The 18,353-nt window shown below is 44.8% G+C and overlaps 1 protein-coding gene across 1 annotated transcript; it reads right to left on the bottom strand.

Moving 5' to 3' along the window:
* Positions 1-10,807: 10,807 nt before the first annotated feature.
* Positions 10,808-17,138, bottom strand: LOC308235428 (cell adhesion molecule CEACAM21-like). Its single transcript, XM_080644208.1, has 3 exons — positions 16,971-17,138; positions 15,702-16,055; positions 10,808-11,201 (listed from the first exon to the last, which is right to left on the bottom strand). The coding sequence occupies exons 1-3, from the start codon at positions 17,050-17,052 to the stop codon at positions 10,927-10,929; spliced, it is 711 nt and encodes a 236-aa protein (XP_080500334.1). The 5' UTR covers positions 17,053-17,138; the 3' UTR covers positions 10,808-10,926.
* Positions 17,139-18,353: the final 1,215 nt, after the last annotated feature.

Raw genomic sequence — 18,353 nt, 5'->3', positions numbered from 1 at the left:
CCCAAGGGTTGGGTCAGGATTTTCCAGGTGAGTATGACTGACATGAGCCAGTGAGCCAATAAATGATAGAGCAGAGTCCAAGGAATGAGCTTTAAAAAAGTGAAGGGGACAGGCTGGAGCTGACTGGCAGCAGAACTGTGGCTCTGCCCTTGGTCATTAAAGTCATCCTCCCTCTGCTGAGGGCAGGGGAGGAGGCGTTGTGCAGATGCAGAAGGGGTGATGGATGGCAACATATACTTCTTGCAAAGTGGACATATAAATGGGGGGCATGGATTGCTGACATTCTGGCCCTTTTGGACCATTTGTGTTTGGTGGTTCTGAGATAGAAATTTGGAAAAAACTTAAAATTCTTCTGTATGAGAAAATTATTATTAATACCCCAGGGCTTAAGACCAATTGAAGGAAAGACTATTTCTCTAGAGAGAAGCAAATAATCTGAGAAATGGGTCTCATTCCCTGGAGAGAAAGGGAGCCTGTCCCAGGTGGCTAGAATTCTAAAAACTCGGCATCATTTCCCAGTCTCTAAAGAGAATTTGGATCATTCATTGTTCATTCAATCACCATTTATTTCTTCATCATTCATCAAAAGCAATTGAGTGTATTTTTACATGATGGTCCCTGGACTGTTTGCAGGTGTAGAGTGAGGAATAAGGACTCAACGTTCTTTCCTTTCTATCCAGTGGGAGTAACACCAACACACAGGAAACAAATAAGTGGTTTCCAGTCCAGTGCAGGGAGGAAGTGCAGGGAGGGTTGGATCAGCCATGTGAGGGGAAGGTCTGGGTGTTCCCAGCACTGACTCTGATAGTTATTGCAGGTAATTTAGTTTTAGAGTAAAAACTGATTAATTCCCCATTCACTATCACTCCCCAGACCAGAATCTCTCCCTCTTAGTCGAGGACAACTAAGAAGAAAGTATCTGAACCAATAGTTGGTCTAGGGAACTACAGACACCTAATAGGCCCTGGGGTGGTGGAGAAATGGGCTATGCAGAACAACCCTGAGGTACTCTGATCAGCTACTAAGGGCCTGAGGGACTCTGTTTTAGTGACTATATTATCCATGCTTTGGTTTCCCCTCACTTTAGGAAAGTGGATATTTGGCTATCAAGTTATCAGTGTGTTAACTGTAAAATAATTACAGTATCTGACCTGAATCTTGGGATAGGTAAGCTGCACAAATAAGAGGCATGTGCTATTAATCAACTCCAAGAGAAAATCTCCTGGGTTGATCCCTGGTGTATGAGAAGCTGCCAGAAGCATTTTTTAATCCTCTATTTCTCCCCAGGGATGCTGACCTTTCTGTGGACTCTCCTAAGTCCACCAGAACAGTCAGCTAATGATCTGGGGAGCTTGTCTGCCTGTGATCTCCACACACAGTGTCAGGTGAAGGACCAAGCACCTTCCCTGCCCAAATGTGCCTCTTGGTACCGAGCCCTGGCTGGTGATTAGCTCAGGAGCCCTGTGAATCAGGCAGTTGTGAAACTGTTACCCACTCAGCCCTTCCCTGGAAGCCAAACACAACCTAACACAGGCTCCCCAGGGTTTCTAGAGTCAGGATCCCTGGGACAGGGGTCTGGGGAAGGGCTGCCAAGCTGAACTTCTCTGTGAGGATCCCCTGCAGAGCCTGTCTCAGGATCATGGTCATGGGGAGGGGCGCAGGGACCTGGACTGAGACTGGCCTCCCTCTGCTGAGCGACTTCCATCAGACTGGCCCTTCTCTCTGTGGAGAATGTCTGCAGAGCAGAAATCCGGGAAGGGAACTCTGATCTTAGGAAGTTTGTCTCCATTGTGTGTATCCTGCACCACATGCCCAAACCCAACCTGGGACGTGAGACAGAGGGGGATGGAGGAGAGTCCAGGGCTGTCAGTCCTGTGAAGCAGTGTTCACCCCACCCTACACCCAGAGGTCAGAGAGCAATCACAGTATACATTGAGCCATCCAAATCCTATTTCCTATTTTGAATTGTGAAGGAGGGTGACCACGGTGTACATTCCTGTGTCTCTCAGGGTGACCTTCTTTATCAGCAAGCATCCTTCCTTGTTTATTGTCTCTCCACCAGTGTATTCAGGCCCTCTTCGGATGTTGTTTATGTCCAATGAAAAAAATGCAATATAACGACTATCTTCTGCCCCTTCCCCCCCCCCCCCCGATACCAGAAATAACCTGAAGCATCAGGAGGGTTATTGTGGATACGTAGAATCACATCCTCCCCTTCAGCAGCATTGGTGGACACAATCGCAAGTTGGGCAGTGGTGGTTCGGCTCCAGAAAGTAAAGAGTAGGACTAGGAAATAAGAGAGAAACTGATCAATATTTGCATCTGTGTATTGAGATGGAGAGATGAGGCCCTGGATCTTGAGCACATCTCTTCATCTTTCAGCCTTGGTGCGTGTGTCGTTGTGTGTGTCTGTGTGTGTGACTCCTGTGGTTAAGGTCAGCAGCAATGCCACCGTTATCTCTGACACTGTTCTTTTCCCTTTTTCAAATACACTTCCCTAGGTGTCTGTCCGGCCCACCCTCTCACTGCTCACATACCCCTGTAGACACTCAGGGGCGTCCTTGGGAGAAACCTTTGCTGACCACCTCCTGTAAAGACCCTCTGCTTTCACTGTCTCAGCTGTCCCTGCTCTGTTCCCTTCATGAAAATTGTGGGTACCTGACATCACATCCAGATCTTTCCTTGACTGTCTCCTCCAGATAGAACATAGAAGCAGGAACGTGTCTGATCTTGCACCCCCAGTGCCTACAACAGTCTACAGATACGGCAGTCACAGTTCCCAGGGTTGTACACCTGCTGGGGTGTATGTGCCCATTTCTGAGGTTCATGGTAAGAACAATGTATAGTGCCCCCGGTTAAGATTTTTCTCCTGTTTCCTGACGTAAATTATTATTATTGTCATCAGTTTTCAAAATTCATTATTCAGTAATGAACAACTTAGGAAAGGAAGAGCCATTGAGGTTTTCCTGCCCCTAACACTTGCAGATTATGAGATTTTTCTGCTTCTGAACACTGTTTCCCATCCGACTCTGTATCCATGTCCTCTCCCCTCAGGTCCAAACAGAAGCCCTCCCTCCATTCTCAGAGCGCCGTGCTCCCCAGAAGATCCCAGCCAGTCTCTGTCTCCCATCCTCTGGGGTCCACACACTGAAACTGTCCGCTCCTTACCAGCCAGCAAGATTCCCTGCCTGGAAACAAGCCATCTGCGGGCAGGGGCTGAAGGAGACTCCATGGTGTCTGCTACCTGCTCTGTCCCTCGCTCTGTAAGAAGAACTTGAGGTCCAGTAAAGCTCTTGAGCAGAAAAGAGATTTATTTCCCTTATCCCATGATCTGTGGACTCTCTAAGGAGAGGCATGTGGAGTTTGTAAAAACATTGAAAAAATATACAGGACACAGATGTCTGGCCTGAGCCCCAGGTCACAAAGGGCTAGACACAGGGTCATCCATTGCAGGTCTGCATGTGGCTGATGAGACACGGACCGCCTTATTTGCTGGAATTGTTGAGTTCCATGACAGAATATTTCACAATTCTGAACATTTGTTGACTCAATTCAAGTCTTCTAAGGACTTTCCACCTTCACATCAAATCTGTTTAAACAGTGCAAAACATTTATTCAGATTTTAATAACATAGAGGAGGGAAGGTGTGTCATTCATATTTCAAATCCAAACTGAGCAGCTCACTTTCATAGAAACTGATAAGGTTGGTGACGTCACACTGATCATCCTCAGCATCCTTCCTTCTGATAGGGTCTATGGTGAGGGTTCTGTTGCTCCCGGACAACTTCATGCTCTTACAGACTCATGTTATTGAAGAACCACTGGGTGAGGATTACAGTTGAGTAGCAGGTAAGGAACACAGCATCCTCATGCTCTGTGACTGTGGTGTTGCTGGCTAGGAAGGTGGGCACTCTTGTGGGCTCTGTGAAAAGACCAAGGACTGATTGAGAGTGGGCTTGGGACTTGGGTCCTGCTACATTCTGAGACATCTCAGCCACTCATAGTCCACAGTGAGCTCTGTGATGGTTACCAGAGGATGGTCCTGACCTCTGCAGAATTTTCTTTGTTCAGGTGACAATGTGTAAGGAGAGGGCTGCACTTCTTCTCTGACCCCACATAACCCCAGGGTGACCCCTGACCTGTTCTTCCATCCATTTTTATTGCAGAATTATTCACAACAGCCAAGAGGTGGAAGCAACTCTATCTTTCATAGAGTAACATAAAAAATGTAGTAAATACATATACAATTGTACCCTAGTCTGCCTTATAAAAATATTAATTTTGTATAATATGCTCCAAGAAACAGGCCAGTCACAAGAAGACAGGAAAAGTGTGTTCCACTTATATGTATCTCAAGTATTCAAATTTACAAAAGCAAAGAATGTTGGTCACTGCAGGGTACTTGAGGGAGGAGGATATAGGACATTGTTATTCAGTGGGTATAGTTTTCAGTTTCACTATTGGAAAAGTGATAAAAATTTGTTTTCACCAAAATAAGAATATACTGTATATATATTGCTACTAAACTGTACATGGGTTCAGTGTATTGGTTCATGATGGTAAATTTAATGTTATGTGATTTTAAATACAATTAAATAAAGACTTTTAAAGGGAAAAATTTGGGGTTAAGAAACCCGAGGCTTTTGAGAACATCCTGCTTCAACCAGAAAATTTCTGGGCGTGATAAGTATAAAGTGTGTTTATTTTAAGGGTTCATTTCCCATTTCCAGCTGCCTTTTTCAGCTTCAGGCAGTTGTTCTTGGTGTCTCTGAGCCTCTCCAGAGCCTGTGATGGTGGAGAGGACCCAAAGCTCCAATGACTCTCAGTAGCTGAGGACCCAGGTGGTGGTGGGGGGGAAAGTTTGGCAGGGCTGGGAAGACTGGTTAAGGAGATTGAGTCTGGAGGGCCAGACAGATGAAATGTTCCAGAGAGCTGAAGAGTCTCAGGTGTAAAATAAAGGACCAATGAGGACAGGGATGAGGAGGAGGGAGACATCTGAGATGAGCCGTGTTTGGGATTTTCCATCTCAGTTGTCCTGTGTGGCCATTGAAGTTCTCCTTGTGCTTAAGGATTCACAGTTCTTACTCTGGGGAGATGGCTATAAGGTGGGTGAAGGAGGCAACAGGAAGACCAGTTAGGAGACTGTTACAATGACCTCAAGTAGGAGTAATGGCAGCTTGTACCTGAGTATTTGTGTTCTATCTATACTGTGTAGACCGACTGCAAGTGTACTGATGGATTAGAGATTACTGTGAGAGCAAAAGAGGCAGCAAGGATAATGCCAAGATTTCCTGGAAGGATGGATTTGACCTTGACTAAGAAGAGGAGGATTTGGAGAGGATCAGGTTGGGAGGTGGGGAGGATAAAGATCTTTGTTTTGCACATGTTACAATAGAGGTGCCCCAATTATGTCTAGGAAAGATACCCTGGATTGGCTTAACTCATTCTCTCCTAAACCCCTTGGAAAAAAAAAAACACCAGAAACTCAGCAGCTGAAGACAGCAATTCCTGGAATCTCTGACAACAGAATTGAAGTGTGAGTTTTGAAGAAGGGAGGTGGTTGTGTGCGATGTGGGTGGTGACTCTCCCACACTCAGGGCTATGGAGCTGGTGGGTCCTGGACTGTGGCTACAGAGGCTGCAGAGGGACTGTTGCTTGATACCAATGCAGCGTGCCCATTTCCCAGTTTTTCCATCCTGGAAATAACAGTAAACTTTAGCAAGTCAATTCTCCAGTCCTGCCGTTAGAGATCATTTGGGAAAATGCAACATTAGTGTGCTTCCCAATACAGAAAAATTCAGTTAAATAAGTAGTACTTGTTTTAAAAAGGAAGGCAGACCACTTATGTTCTGGTTAATGAAAAGAGAATTGTAATTTTTTTTTCTTTTTCATTTTATAATATTTTATTTTATTTCTATCACCATTTATTTTAATTTTCTCTTCCTGACATAAAAAAAAACATAACAAAACAAATACAAAGAACATGCCAGTGCCCATTATATATCATTTGGACAAAGAGCCAAGTCGTTTGGGCTTCTAGGACAGATCTTAATCAGTGTGTAAGACCCAGAGAAGGTCAATTGTTTTGAGGCAATCATCTACAACCAAGGAGATTTTAACTCCCCTTGCAGGTGGAACATGAAATAGTTATTCTATGTCTGATATTCACACTGTAAGCAAAGCCAGGTTCCAGCTCTCCCCTGTTGGATGTTCTTTCTTGTATTTGTGACAACACTGAATGTTGCCATGATAAGCCCTGTGTCTCTGTGTGTTCTGTTAAAAGTCATCACAGGAAGGTTCTGGTTTCTTTGGGCTATACTGAGGATATCTGCCCCAAACAATGAGAGCCCCCATGGGATGGAACCAAAGTCTTCTTTAAATTACGTTTTTTTGAGTATATTTAGTAATGTTTTACTTTTTGGCATTATATACTGCAAGGTCTTTCCTCTTGGAAGATGAAAACTCAGCTGCTTTCTTTCTCATTACTGTCTCTCTCTCTCTCTCTCTCTCTCTCTCTCTCTCTCTCTCTCTCTCTCTCTCTCTCTCCAGTATTTTTCTAAAGACCAATATTTAGTCTAGGCGTATTGTGTCTGCTTAATGCCATTCTCATTTGAGCCAACTACCTGAGATTTCTTTAAATTTGAATCTCTGCACTATATCATAGACAGATAACCTTCCTTCTTTAAGCTACAGAGGTGGGCATGGGATGGTCCTGTTCATTAGACACTTGTAATGATATAAATAGAGTAGAAAAAGCCAAATACTTCTCTGTATCCCTTCAAAGCTTCTCCGGGTTTCCTTGCTTCTGTGCTGCCCTCTGATGGTCATATTACAGAATTTTTCCAACCCATGGTCAAGCCTAGGGGCAGAACTCTGAAAAGTCATGTGAAAGTTCTCGGTTCTTTGTTCGAATTAAGAATTTCAGGATGACAAAACCAATCTATTAAACCTACCATAGGCCTTGTAAGTGGCTGCACAAATTACTAGCCCATGATGCCAGCCCTCCCTATCAGGGCAAATGGATGTGTTCGTTCTCCAAGTTAATTTAATGCCAAACTAAGGTCATAAAAATGGTGAGAACTAGAGGCTTTCCTGCTAAAGATGAACAAAGCTGTAACTTTCTAAATGCCTTAGGAAGACACTTGTGCTCCAAAGGGTGGAAGTGATGTCTGCTAATGTTGATGCTCTAAGACAATGACATCAGCGACGACAGTGACAACAGAGACAGGATCAACTCTTGTGATCAGCAGTTTAAGCAAAGCATGAGCCATAGGGCCATTCACATCTGTGACCATTCAGGGATCTGTCCCATCTATGGCTCCACTAGTCTGGGCCATGCTGGATATATCCTCCAGAGAAAAGGACAAGTTGCTAATTGAAGTTAGAAGAATGAAAGGTGCTTTGTGAAACGTCAGGTGAGACCTAATAAAATAATTACATGCAGTCTCCTAGGGTGGTGAGCAAGGCCATATCTTCTACAGCAATAAAACAACAGCTCCCAACAGGCTTCTAGGCCTGAGGAGAGATGGAGAGTCTGAACGTGGGCTGTAATGTGACCAGGTAGGCATCACTGCTCATCATAACCTTGGTTCGACCACACCCAGCAACATAAGTTCAGGTGAGGAGAGAAGCATCTATCACAGATGGAAGTGACGCATCCTGGATTAGACAAGGACAGGTGGCCACCATGGGTACCTACCACTCCATCTCTGTGACCTACCACAGAGCTCTTACCTGTGAAATCACAAAAAGTTACTCTGACTAGTCAACAAAGAAGGAAAATGCTCCACACACTCCAAGGTCATGCCAGCCCTCAATTCCTTCTCCCCCAACACACACATACTATCAGCCATGGACTTACTCACGGACACACATATCCCTTGGACATGGCTAACATGTTCACTCAGCTGAGGCACGTCATGGTGTGTAAGGGTGAGATTGGACTTTCATGGCTCTCCCAGGCCATGGGGTAACTGCTTTGAGAGCCAATTACACACATCTCTACTGGGTTGGAGCTGGAGGAAGGCCCTCAATTTGGTCCTCGGCCTCAAGTCTGCCCTGCATTCCCCACTTTCCCCAGGCTCCATGCCAACCACTGTTATATTCTGACTACCCTGGACTTCTACTAATTTCCTGGCTCAAATAACAAATTCCTTAGGCTCATATTCTGCATTCATGGTGTCCCCATCCCTCCTCACTTTTCAGACTCCTAACTCCCTACAAGATGCTCATCTGCTTTTCCCTCTTGTTTCTTATGTCTATTCTGTAACCCCTGCCAGCCAGTATATCTGGTGCTCCCTCTTGTACCAATGTCAGGACACTAATATGAATATTCAAGAACCTTATCCTTTCCCCCAACCTTGTTACTCACCACTCTCACCTAGCCAAGTTTTGGAAAACGTCACTCCCACTTCACTACACCAGCTCCAGTGGCTTCTACCTCAACAGGTAGAAGGTAGACCCTCACTCATATCCCTCATCCCCATCCAGAACCCTCCCCAAAAGAGCCCACCTGCAGGGCCCCTTTAGTTTCCCTTGACCTCATATAAAGCCTAACATCTCCAAACACCCCAGGCCTTACAATTTATCATCCTGGCTCTGAAGAGATACTATCACTCATCAGCTCCCCTCTATGTCCACTCCTGCTTACCCACAATCCACCTCTGGCTAGGTGTCAGGAGTATAGCTAAATACCCCAGAAGCCACAAGGCACTGGAAAGATTTATTTCCATTTCCCAGGTTCTGGATGTGGATTCTCTAAGAACAGGCACTTGGTGATTGTAACACCAAAGAAGAAAACAAGTATGAGGACTCCTGTCTGGCCTGAGCTCCAGGTCATGGCGAACACAATACAGCATCTTTTAGTGACAGCCTGTGGGTGGCTGACAAGTCAGGGACCAGCATCTTTACTAGAGTTTCTAAGGATCAAGACAGAATATTTGTTAAAATCTCTGTGATCTTGTCCCTTGAAGGTGCAGTGAAAATGAATGCGAACACTGTTGATGGTTTGGTCCCTGTGGATTTGTGCCCTTTCAGGCCTGCATGTCTTCTCAGATTCTGGTGCAAAGGCCATCCTGAGGCAACCTGGAGCCTCAAAAGCATCTAAGAAGTCACGTCAGATGCTGCTGTGGATGCCAAGTCAGAAAAGGGAGGCAGGAAAATTGGAGACATTTATTTGGAGAATTTTAGCCTGATAAGGAAAGAAATTGGAAGCTTTGAAAATAAGATAAGGATCGACACTGTGAGCAAAATGACAGAATCAACTAGTTACAGGTAGATGATGACAAAGTAAAACATGTGTCCAACAAATTTAAAGAGGCAAGAAAGACATTATTCAGAACCATGCAATAAGGCAGTGAGATGGCACTCAACACCCCTGAAAGAAAAGGCTGGGGATATTTTAAGAAAAAATAAGGAATTATAGGCATTTGTGTTTTTTAATTGGCTTTACAGAAAGGAAATGTAAAACATTTCCTGAAATCCTGTCAGGAGGTCTTTTCACATCTTTGTTGTAAAGGTTCCCCAGCCAAGTTAGGCTCCTACTCTCCCTCAGAGACTGGGACACAGGGACACCTGGAAGATTAAATTTTAAAGGGATGGGGCCAGGCCCTTGAGACAGATATTCTCTGGGTCATAACACTGGCAAGAAGTTTTTGAGCAGACTTGTGTATATTTCAGAAGTGCAGAGAAAGACTCTGCAAATACTAATTACAATTACATTTATAAAATAAATGGTCTAAGGATGGAAGACAAAGGCATGTTGTCAGGAAGAACCTGTGTAAAGGTTGGTGACTCTGAGGGAACACTAAGGCCTCTAGTTCAGAACAAAACTGCTTTCTGCACAGCGGAGGGAAACACAACTAAATCTCTTTTAGCCAAGACCCAGTCTACATCTTTATCATTTCCAGAAATTTATAAAGAGGTGCAATTTCCCAGCCATTTATAAACAAAGTAGCTGAGAGTTCCTCAACACAGCCAGGATCTTATCTCCCAGAAGGCTGTGCTTCTGGAGTTCTCCATAGAGGCATTACATTGCTCTCTACAGTCACCTTCCTTTTGACCACAGGTTATCTCCAAGGATGAAGGGTATTCTCCATCCTACCACATGGCTAGTTTTGCTAGATTTGGCCTGATTAATGACCTAAGCTCAGAGGAACTGACATTCACCACATAGTTGGCTCTAATGCAGGTTTTTCTATGAAACCGAAGATGGGAATTTTAACAGTCTCTTGAGGTTAGGAAGCCTCACCCTCTAGCTTTGGGTAATGACCTCATCTCCAAGAGATTCCAAAAGGCTCCAAAGGTCAAACTTAGCTTCATAAAAGGTGAGGTCATTTCTAATTCTGTGGCATCAGTCTGAACTAGGACATATGAGCCAAAGCCTTGGTTATATTACTAAGGTTTCCAATTATACCCTATTAACAAGGAAGACAGAATCCTATTGAGTTTATGCAAATAAGTCTATAGCCATACAAATAATAATACTCAAAAAGACTTAAGAAATTTTTTGAAATAAGTCAAACGGAGAAAAAAGATCAGTGATGTTACCCACATGGGTGTCCTCCTGTCCATTCCCATTGCCAACAACAGTGGCTGGGCATCTACTACATGTCCCCTTGGATAAGGGACAGAATTTATATTTATGCAAACTCATCATGTGCACCCAGAGTAATCACACAAACACGGCCATTCTCTTGAAAGACTCGGTTTAACCTCCACTGTGGAGATGGTACAACATAGATCACACAGAGGTGGGATCTGGTATCACCTTAAGTCAATAATAATGACAATGTCAGCTCTTTTTTTTGAGCATTTATTGACTCAATGCAAGTTTTCAAAGGACTTTCCACCCTCACAATATATCTACTTAAGGGTTCAAAAATTTTATTCAGTTTAATAACATAGAGGAAGGGAGGAGGCTCACTACTATTTTACATCCAGCTCAACCGGTTCACTATCAGCAGAACTGATGGGGTTGGACACTTCACACTGGTAACTCCCAGCATCCTTCTTCCTGACTGGGTCTATGGTGAGAATTCTGTTGTTCCAGGACAGCTGCATCCGCTCTGTCAGCCGCAGATCCATGCCATTGAAGAACCACTGGGTGGAGACTGCATCTGTGTAGCAGGTCATGACTACGGCATCCTTATTCTCCGTGACTGTTGTGCTGCTGGCTAGGAGTGTGGGCACTCTCACTGGCTCTGTGGAGAAACAGAGGGCATGGCTAACTGAAAGTGAGCTTGGGACCTGGGCCATGCTGCCTCCTCAGACATCTTAGCCACTGAGAGTCCACTGTGAGCTCTGTAATGTCACCAGAAGATGGTTCTGATCTCTGCAGAAGGACAATTGTCTTTATTCAGGTGACAATGTGTAGGGAGAGGGCTGCACCTCCTCTCTGAACCCAGATCACTTCTGACCTGTTCCCATAGACATCTTTGTAGTGTCAACACAGAGAACCCCATTCGCAGCCTACATGCCCTATAACCTCACCATAAGGTGGAATTTTCCTCTCATGAGCTTTTATTGACCCTTTCCTAGAAGTTTTTTTTTTTTTTTTTTTTTTTTTTTTTTTTTTTTTTTTTTTTTTTTTTTTTACTTAAAAATTCCGTGTATGTTGGGAAAAGCAATCTTACCACTTCTGTCCTGTCCACTACTGGGGCCAATGGGACTTTAAGGAAAGTGAAAGGGCATTTAACTGTTGTTAAATAACTAATTAGGCAATAAAGATGGCCCAACCCAGTCTTCATGACCTTGGACCTGGAGAATTTCCATCTATAGGATTACTCAGTCTGAACAGGACTTTATTTCCAGGCCTACTGATTGCATATAATGGTGAAATAAATCAAGAAAGAGAAGTGGTTATAATTTTAAAAGACAGGAACTGTACGAATAGGAGGAAATTACTTAATATGGTAAAGGCCACATATGAAATTTCACAGCTAACACATTACTACACGGAGAACCTCTGAAAACAGTACTAAGGGCATGAATAAGACGAGGATGCTGTTTTTCCCCTAATTCAACCAGTCAGAAATATCATGCAAGAAGATAAGATAAGAGATATCCAATTTAGAGAGGAATAAGAAAATAGCTTTTTAAAAAGACAACGTAATCTTAGTGTAGAACACCCTAAAGATTTCACCACACTTACCTAAACCTACTATTAGAACTAATACAAAAGATGAAAGTGCCAGAGACAAAATCAACACCCAGCATCATTTCCATTTATTAAACAAAAATGAACAATCCTCAAATAAAATAAAGAAAACAATTCCGTTTACAATGGCATCAAAAAGACTAGAACACTTAGGATTAAACATAATAAGGTGGAAGAAGAATACACTGAAAACTACCAAACATTTCTGAAAGTAAAGAAGAAACAAATACCTGGAAAGACATCCATGTTCATTGATTCCAAGACCACCAACTATCTACATATTTGAAACAATGCCTATCAAAATCCCAATTACTTTTTTTCAGAATAAAAAAAAACAATCTCAGAATTTATGTGGAATTTCAATGGATCCCAAATGTTTGCAACAACCTTAAAAAGGATGAATTGAAATTGTAGGCTCACAGTTACTAATTTCAAATCTTACTACAAAGGGAAAGTAACCAAAATAGTGTGACACTGGCATAAAGACTTCTATTTGTCAAAAGACACAATCAAATGGTTTTGATAAAGGAGCCAAGACTGTTCAATGGAGAAAGGACAATCTTTTCAACAAATGCTGTTGAACAGCAATGTTTACATGCAAACAAATAAAGGGGACCATTGCTTATACCATACACAATAATTCAGTCAAAATGGATTGAATCCTAAAGGTAAGAACGAAAATTACAAAACTCTTAGAAGAAAACATAGGGGTAAGCAGTATAACATTGGGTTGGGCAATGATTTCTTGAATATGACACTAGAAAGTTAGGCCAGAAAATATTAGATAATTTAGATTGTTGTCAAAATGGAAAACTTCTGTTCATACAAGGACACAATCAACAGAGTGAAATGTGATCTGTGGAATGGTATAAAATACTTTGCAAATCAATAATAGGATGAGGGCTTAATATCTGGAATATATAAAGATCTCTTACAACTCAACAACAGCAACTCCAAATAACCTGATTTTAAAACGGGCAAACCTCTTGAATACACATTTCTCCAGAGAAGATATACAAATTCATCAGTAAGCCCAGGAAAAGATGCTAAACATCACTATCATTAGAAAAATATAAATCAAAACTCTCAAAGTTGATGCTTGTGATATTGGGTGTGGGTAACTCCACTGAGCAGGTAACAGGAGAACACTGCCCTGTGTGGGACACTTGAATCCTCCAAGGGTTCTTCAATCGGACTTGGCACCTCTCAACTCTCACCCAACTTAAAAGAATAAGTTAGGTCTATGTATCACAAGACCAATGCTTGGGGATCTGAGCCCTCAGAGAACTTAAATCCTCTATGTCTGTGATAAAGCACAGCCTTTCTCAGGAGCCAAGACTGTTCAATGGAGAAATGACAGTTTTTCAACAAATAGTGTTGAACAGCAATATCCACATGCAAACAAATGAAGGGCACCATTCAATAGATTAGCAGGATTTGGTTGTGGAACAACAGAGGACCTAGAGTTAGAGACACCCCTCCCCCCATCCTCCCACACCTCTCCTACTTCTTCACTGACCAGCTGACTTTAATTTTTTTTCTAGCTGCACAGACCTTCATTGCCCAGCTGAGGTGTGTTTCTAAGAGGGACCATATCCCAGGACATCTTAGAGACTCAGACTGGAGCAGAAATAAAACATGGGGACCAGGATCAAGTCTGTGGTCAGTTGACTACTCAGACCCCGGGGCCAAGAGCTGGGTCAGGCCTTCCCAGGTGAGTATGACTAACATGAGCCAATGAGCCTATAAATGATAGAGCAGGACCCAAGGAATTAGCTGGAAAAGATTGCAGGGACAAACAGGAGCTGACTGTGGCAGCACAACCATATGCTTTGCCCTTGGTCATTACAGTCAACTTCCCTGTACTGAGGGCAGGGGAGGCTTGTGCAGATGCAGAAGGGGTGATGGACAGCAAGATGGGAGCATGGATTGCTGACATTCTGGCCCTTGTGGACCATTTGTGTTTGGTGTTTCTGAGATAGAAATTTGAAAATATCTTAAAATTCCCCCATATGCAAAAATTACTATTAATACCCCAGGGCCTAAGAGCTATAGCAGAAAGGACTATTTCTCTAGAGCACAGCAAAGGGTCTGAAACATGGGTCTCAACCCCTGGAGTGACAGGAAGCCTTTCCCATGTGGCCAGAGTTTCTAGGACTCTGCATCCAGGTTTCAGACTCTGAAGGGTTTTTAGATCATTCTTTCCTTCAGAAACCATTTATTTCTTCCTAATTCATAAAAAAAAGTGTGTTACATCTTGATCCCTTAGCTGGTTACAAGTGTAAAATGAGGAGTGAGCCGGCAAAGTCCTTTCCGTTATATCCAGTGGCAGTGACACCAACACATCAGGAAACAAATCAGTGGTTTCAACTCCAGTGCAGTGAGGGGTGGATCAGCCACCTGAGGGGAAGGTCTGGGTGTCCCCAGCATTGACTGATGATTACTGCAGTCAATTTGGTTCTAGAGTACAAAGAAATTAATTCTCCATTTGGTGTTATTTCCCAGACCAAGATTTCACTCTCTCTCTGAGCTGGGGATGCCTAAGGGAAGATCTAAACCAATGTTTGCTTTAGGGATCCCTTTGGGATGGAGGAGAGGATGGGATTATGGCTGTAGACAGACCTTGAGTGACTCTCATGGTCTGGGTGGCCCTGCTTTAGTGACTCTATCCCCCTGTGCCTCGGTTTCCTCTCAAGGATGTACGATGAACATTTGACTGCCAAGGTGTCAGTGTATTAACAATAAAATATTCACAGTATCTGACTAAACATTGGGACAGGGGAGCTGCTCAAATGATGGGCATCTGTTATTGATCAACTCCAAGAGAGAGTCTCCTGGGCTGATCCCTGGTGGTCGAGGAGCTGCCAGGAGCATCTTTTCTCCTTTTTGTTCCCTGTGATTCTGGCGTTTCTCTAGACTCCTAAATTTTTCAGTGTAGTTCTCAAATGGCCTGGTCTCCTTGTCCATCTGTGTTATCCATACACAGTCTCAGGTGAAGGACCACTCCTATCCAGTTGTGGCTCATGGGGCTGAGCTCTGGCTGGTGAGCACTCAAAAGCCTTGTGACTCAGACACCCGGAAACCATTGCACCAACTCAGCTCTTCCCAGGAAGTTAACCGCAACCTGACACAGGGTCCCCCTGGGGCAGGGGGTCTGGGAGGGGCTGCCGAAGCTGAGCTTCTTTATGAGAATTGCAGGGGCCCCCTCAATATGGGCCCTGGCCCAGCCCTGCAGGGTCTTTCTCAGGATCATGGTCATGGGGAGGGGCCCAGGGACCTAGACTGAGACTGGTCTCCCTCTGCTGAGCGACTTTCATCAGACTGGCCCTTCTCTCTGTGGTGAATGTCTGCAGGGCTGGAATCCAGGAAGGAAACTCTGACCTTAGAAAATTTGTTTCCACTGTGTGTGTCCTGCACTAAATGCCCAAACCTAACTTGGAATGTAAGGCAGAGGGGGATGGAGGAGAGTCCAGTGCTATCAGTCCTGTGTGTGAAGTGAAGTTCACCCACCTAACACCCAGAGGTCAGAGAGCCAATCACTCACGGTATACATCGAGCTGTCCAAATCCTATTTCTTTCTTTGAGTCTTCAAGGCGGACTACTACGGTGTAGATTCCTGAGTCCTTCATAGTGACCTTCCTTATATGCAAGGATCCATCCAAGTCTATTTCTTCTCGACCGGTGTATTCATTCCCTGTCCTATAAAATACGACGTTCTCTCCAAGACGTGTAATAAAACGTTTGGGATTTGCCCCTTCCCCCCTGTACCACGAGAAGCCTATAGCATTAGTAGGAATGTTGCGGATGCGTAGAATCACATTCTTCCCTTCGGCAGAATAGGTTGACACAATAGCGAGTTGGGCAGTGGTGGGCAGGCTCCAGAAATTTAAGAGTGAAACTAGGAGGGAAGAGAGAAATTGATAAATATTTGGAGCTCTATATTGGGATGGAGAGATGAGGCCCTGGATTTAGAACAGGTCTCTTCATCTCTCAGCCTTGGTGTTTGTGTGTGTGTGTGTGTGTGTCTCCTGTTGGTCAAGGTCAACAGCATGACCACCAATACTTCAACACCTGTGAACCTGTTACTTTTTCTGTTTCGCAGTCTCTTTTCCAGGTGTCTGTTTGGCTCACCCACTCACTGCCCTCAGACCACTGCTGACGCTTAGGGGTATCCATGGGAGGCACCTTAATGGAACACTTCCCTAAAGACTTTCTGTTAATCACTTTCTTATCTGTCTCTGCTCTGTTCTTTTATAACACTTGTGGGTACCTGATATCACATGTAGATATTTTCTTATCTCTCTCTACCCATAGAACGTGAGCTCCATGGGGACAGGGGCTTGTCAGATCTTGCATCCCCAGTGCCTGCAACAGGCTGCAAACACCTGTGGGTGAATGAATGTGGGTGAATGAGTGCTCAACAGCCAGAGTCCTGCACCGCCTGGCGTGTATTTACCCCAATGCTGGTGGTAAGGTCAGTGTTTAGCACCCCTAGTTAAGTTTTTTCTGGTGCCACCTGACATAAATTGTTATTATTATGGTCAGTTTTCAAAATTCAATACTTAGTGATGAATAACTTAGGATGTAACAGCAATTGAAGTTTCCCTGCCCCACTCGACTTCCAGATCATGAGATTTCCCTGTTACCTGTTACCCATCTCCCTTATCCATCCTACTCTGCTCTCCTGTCCTCTCCCCTCAGGTCCACACAGAGCGATCTCCTCCACTCTCACAGCACTGTCCTCCACAGGAGACCCCAGCAAGGCCCCATCTTTCCTCCTTCAGTCCACCCCCAGGGATTGTTCCTTCCTTACCAGCCAGCAGGAGCCCCTGCCATGGGACAGGTCCTCTGTGGATAGGGGCTGAGAGTGACTCCATGGTGTCTGTTGCCTGCATTGTCCCTGCCTTTGCCAGAAGAGCTTGGATTCCAGGAAAGCTCAAAGGCACCGCTGTACAAACTGATGAGATCTGCTGTCCCTCTTCACTGTGCACTGGGCCTCCTCCTGGTGCAATATCTCTTACCTGGTCACATGGACCAGGGCGGAGTTTGTGCCAAGGACCCACCTCCTCCTCCCCTCATTTGTGCCACCCTTTTCCCCTCCTTCCAGTTTACCATCCCTCCATATTTTTGTTCCCTTGGAACTGCTGAGTTATCTGAACACACACACACTCACATGCTCTGTTTGGAAAAGCACCAGCCTGGGTCACCCAAGTCGATGGCATTCCCCATGGCTCCCAGTGAGGTGCACAGTAGCCTCCCCCACAGACCTCTCTCTTTCACATTTGACTTTTCCCTTCAGAGCAGGATCTCTGGGGCCACCTCAGGAACTTTTGTCACAGGGATGTCACTGCCACTGTGCATCAGATCACCTGTGGAACTTTGTAAAGATTGCGATGCCCAGGTGACACCTTAGATGCTGATTCAGCAGCTGTCCCACTAATGTAGATGCCCAACCAGAATGCAATCTGGTGATGTGGTGATGGGGCAGCTTCTCTCACTCTCCTGGGCGCAGAGAGGGTCTCCAGATCCTGTTAAAATGCGGATTCTGACTCAGCAGGTGTGCGTTGGACCAGAGACTCTGCATCTGACAATCTCTCAAGGAAGGTGGGTCTTACTGGCCTGTGGAGCCCACTTGCAACAGCAAGTCGGATGGGGGCACGTACCCCCTGAGAGGATGAACAAGCATTGGCCTGTGGTGTGTCTTGGCCTTGGGTCTGCACAGGGAGTCCCACAGGCCCCATACCTGGGGATTATTTCTGTTTATGACACAGACATCCAGCTGGGCACCGGGTCTTACCCCTGTTCTCAAATGGGCTGGGAAGGTTGGATTTCCTCCCAGCAGGAAGGCCACAGAGGTGACTCGGGGGTGTGAGAAGGGGTCAAGCTGGGTGGTGACAGCTGAGTGGTCCCTCCCTGTATCTCAGGTTGTCAGCAGCCTGGGTTTTGCTTCGAGGAACAGAGACCCAGGAAGGGTCTCAGGACCAGGAGTCTCAGAAGGACCTGCAGTTCCTGTGTGTATGAAGGGGAAGGTTTCCTGTGTGCCCTAGGGAGAGAGGGCTGTGGTGGGAGGCCAGGTTGCTGTGAGCTCCCTGGTATTCAGGGGCTATTTTCTGGGAGACTCTCCCTCTGTTGGCTGAGCCTGTCCTTGTGTTCCCTGACCTTTGAGGGGTGGTGTCTGTCCCCTGCCTGGGGGAGT

Source organism: Plecotus auritus (genome assembly GCF_963455305.1).
Source record: "Plecotus auritus genome assembly, chromosome: 10".
Lineage (NCBI taxonomy): Eukaryota > Metazoa > Chordata > Mammalia > Chiroptera > Vespertilionidae > Plecotus > Plecotus auritus.
The sequence above is the reverse complement of the archived record's forward strand: the minus strand, read 5'-3'. Positions and strand labels throughout refer to the sequence as shown.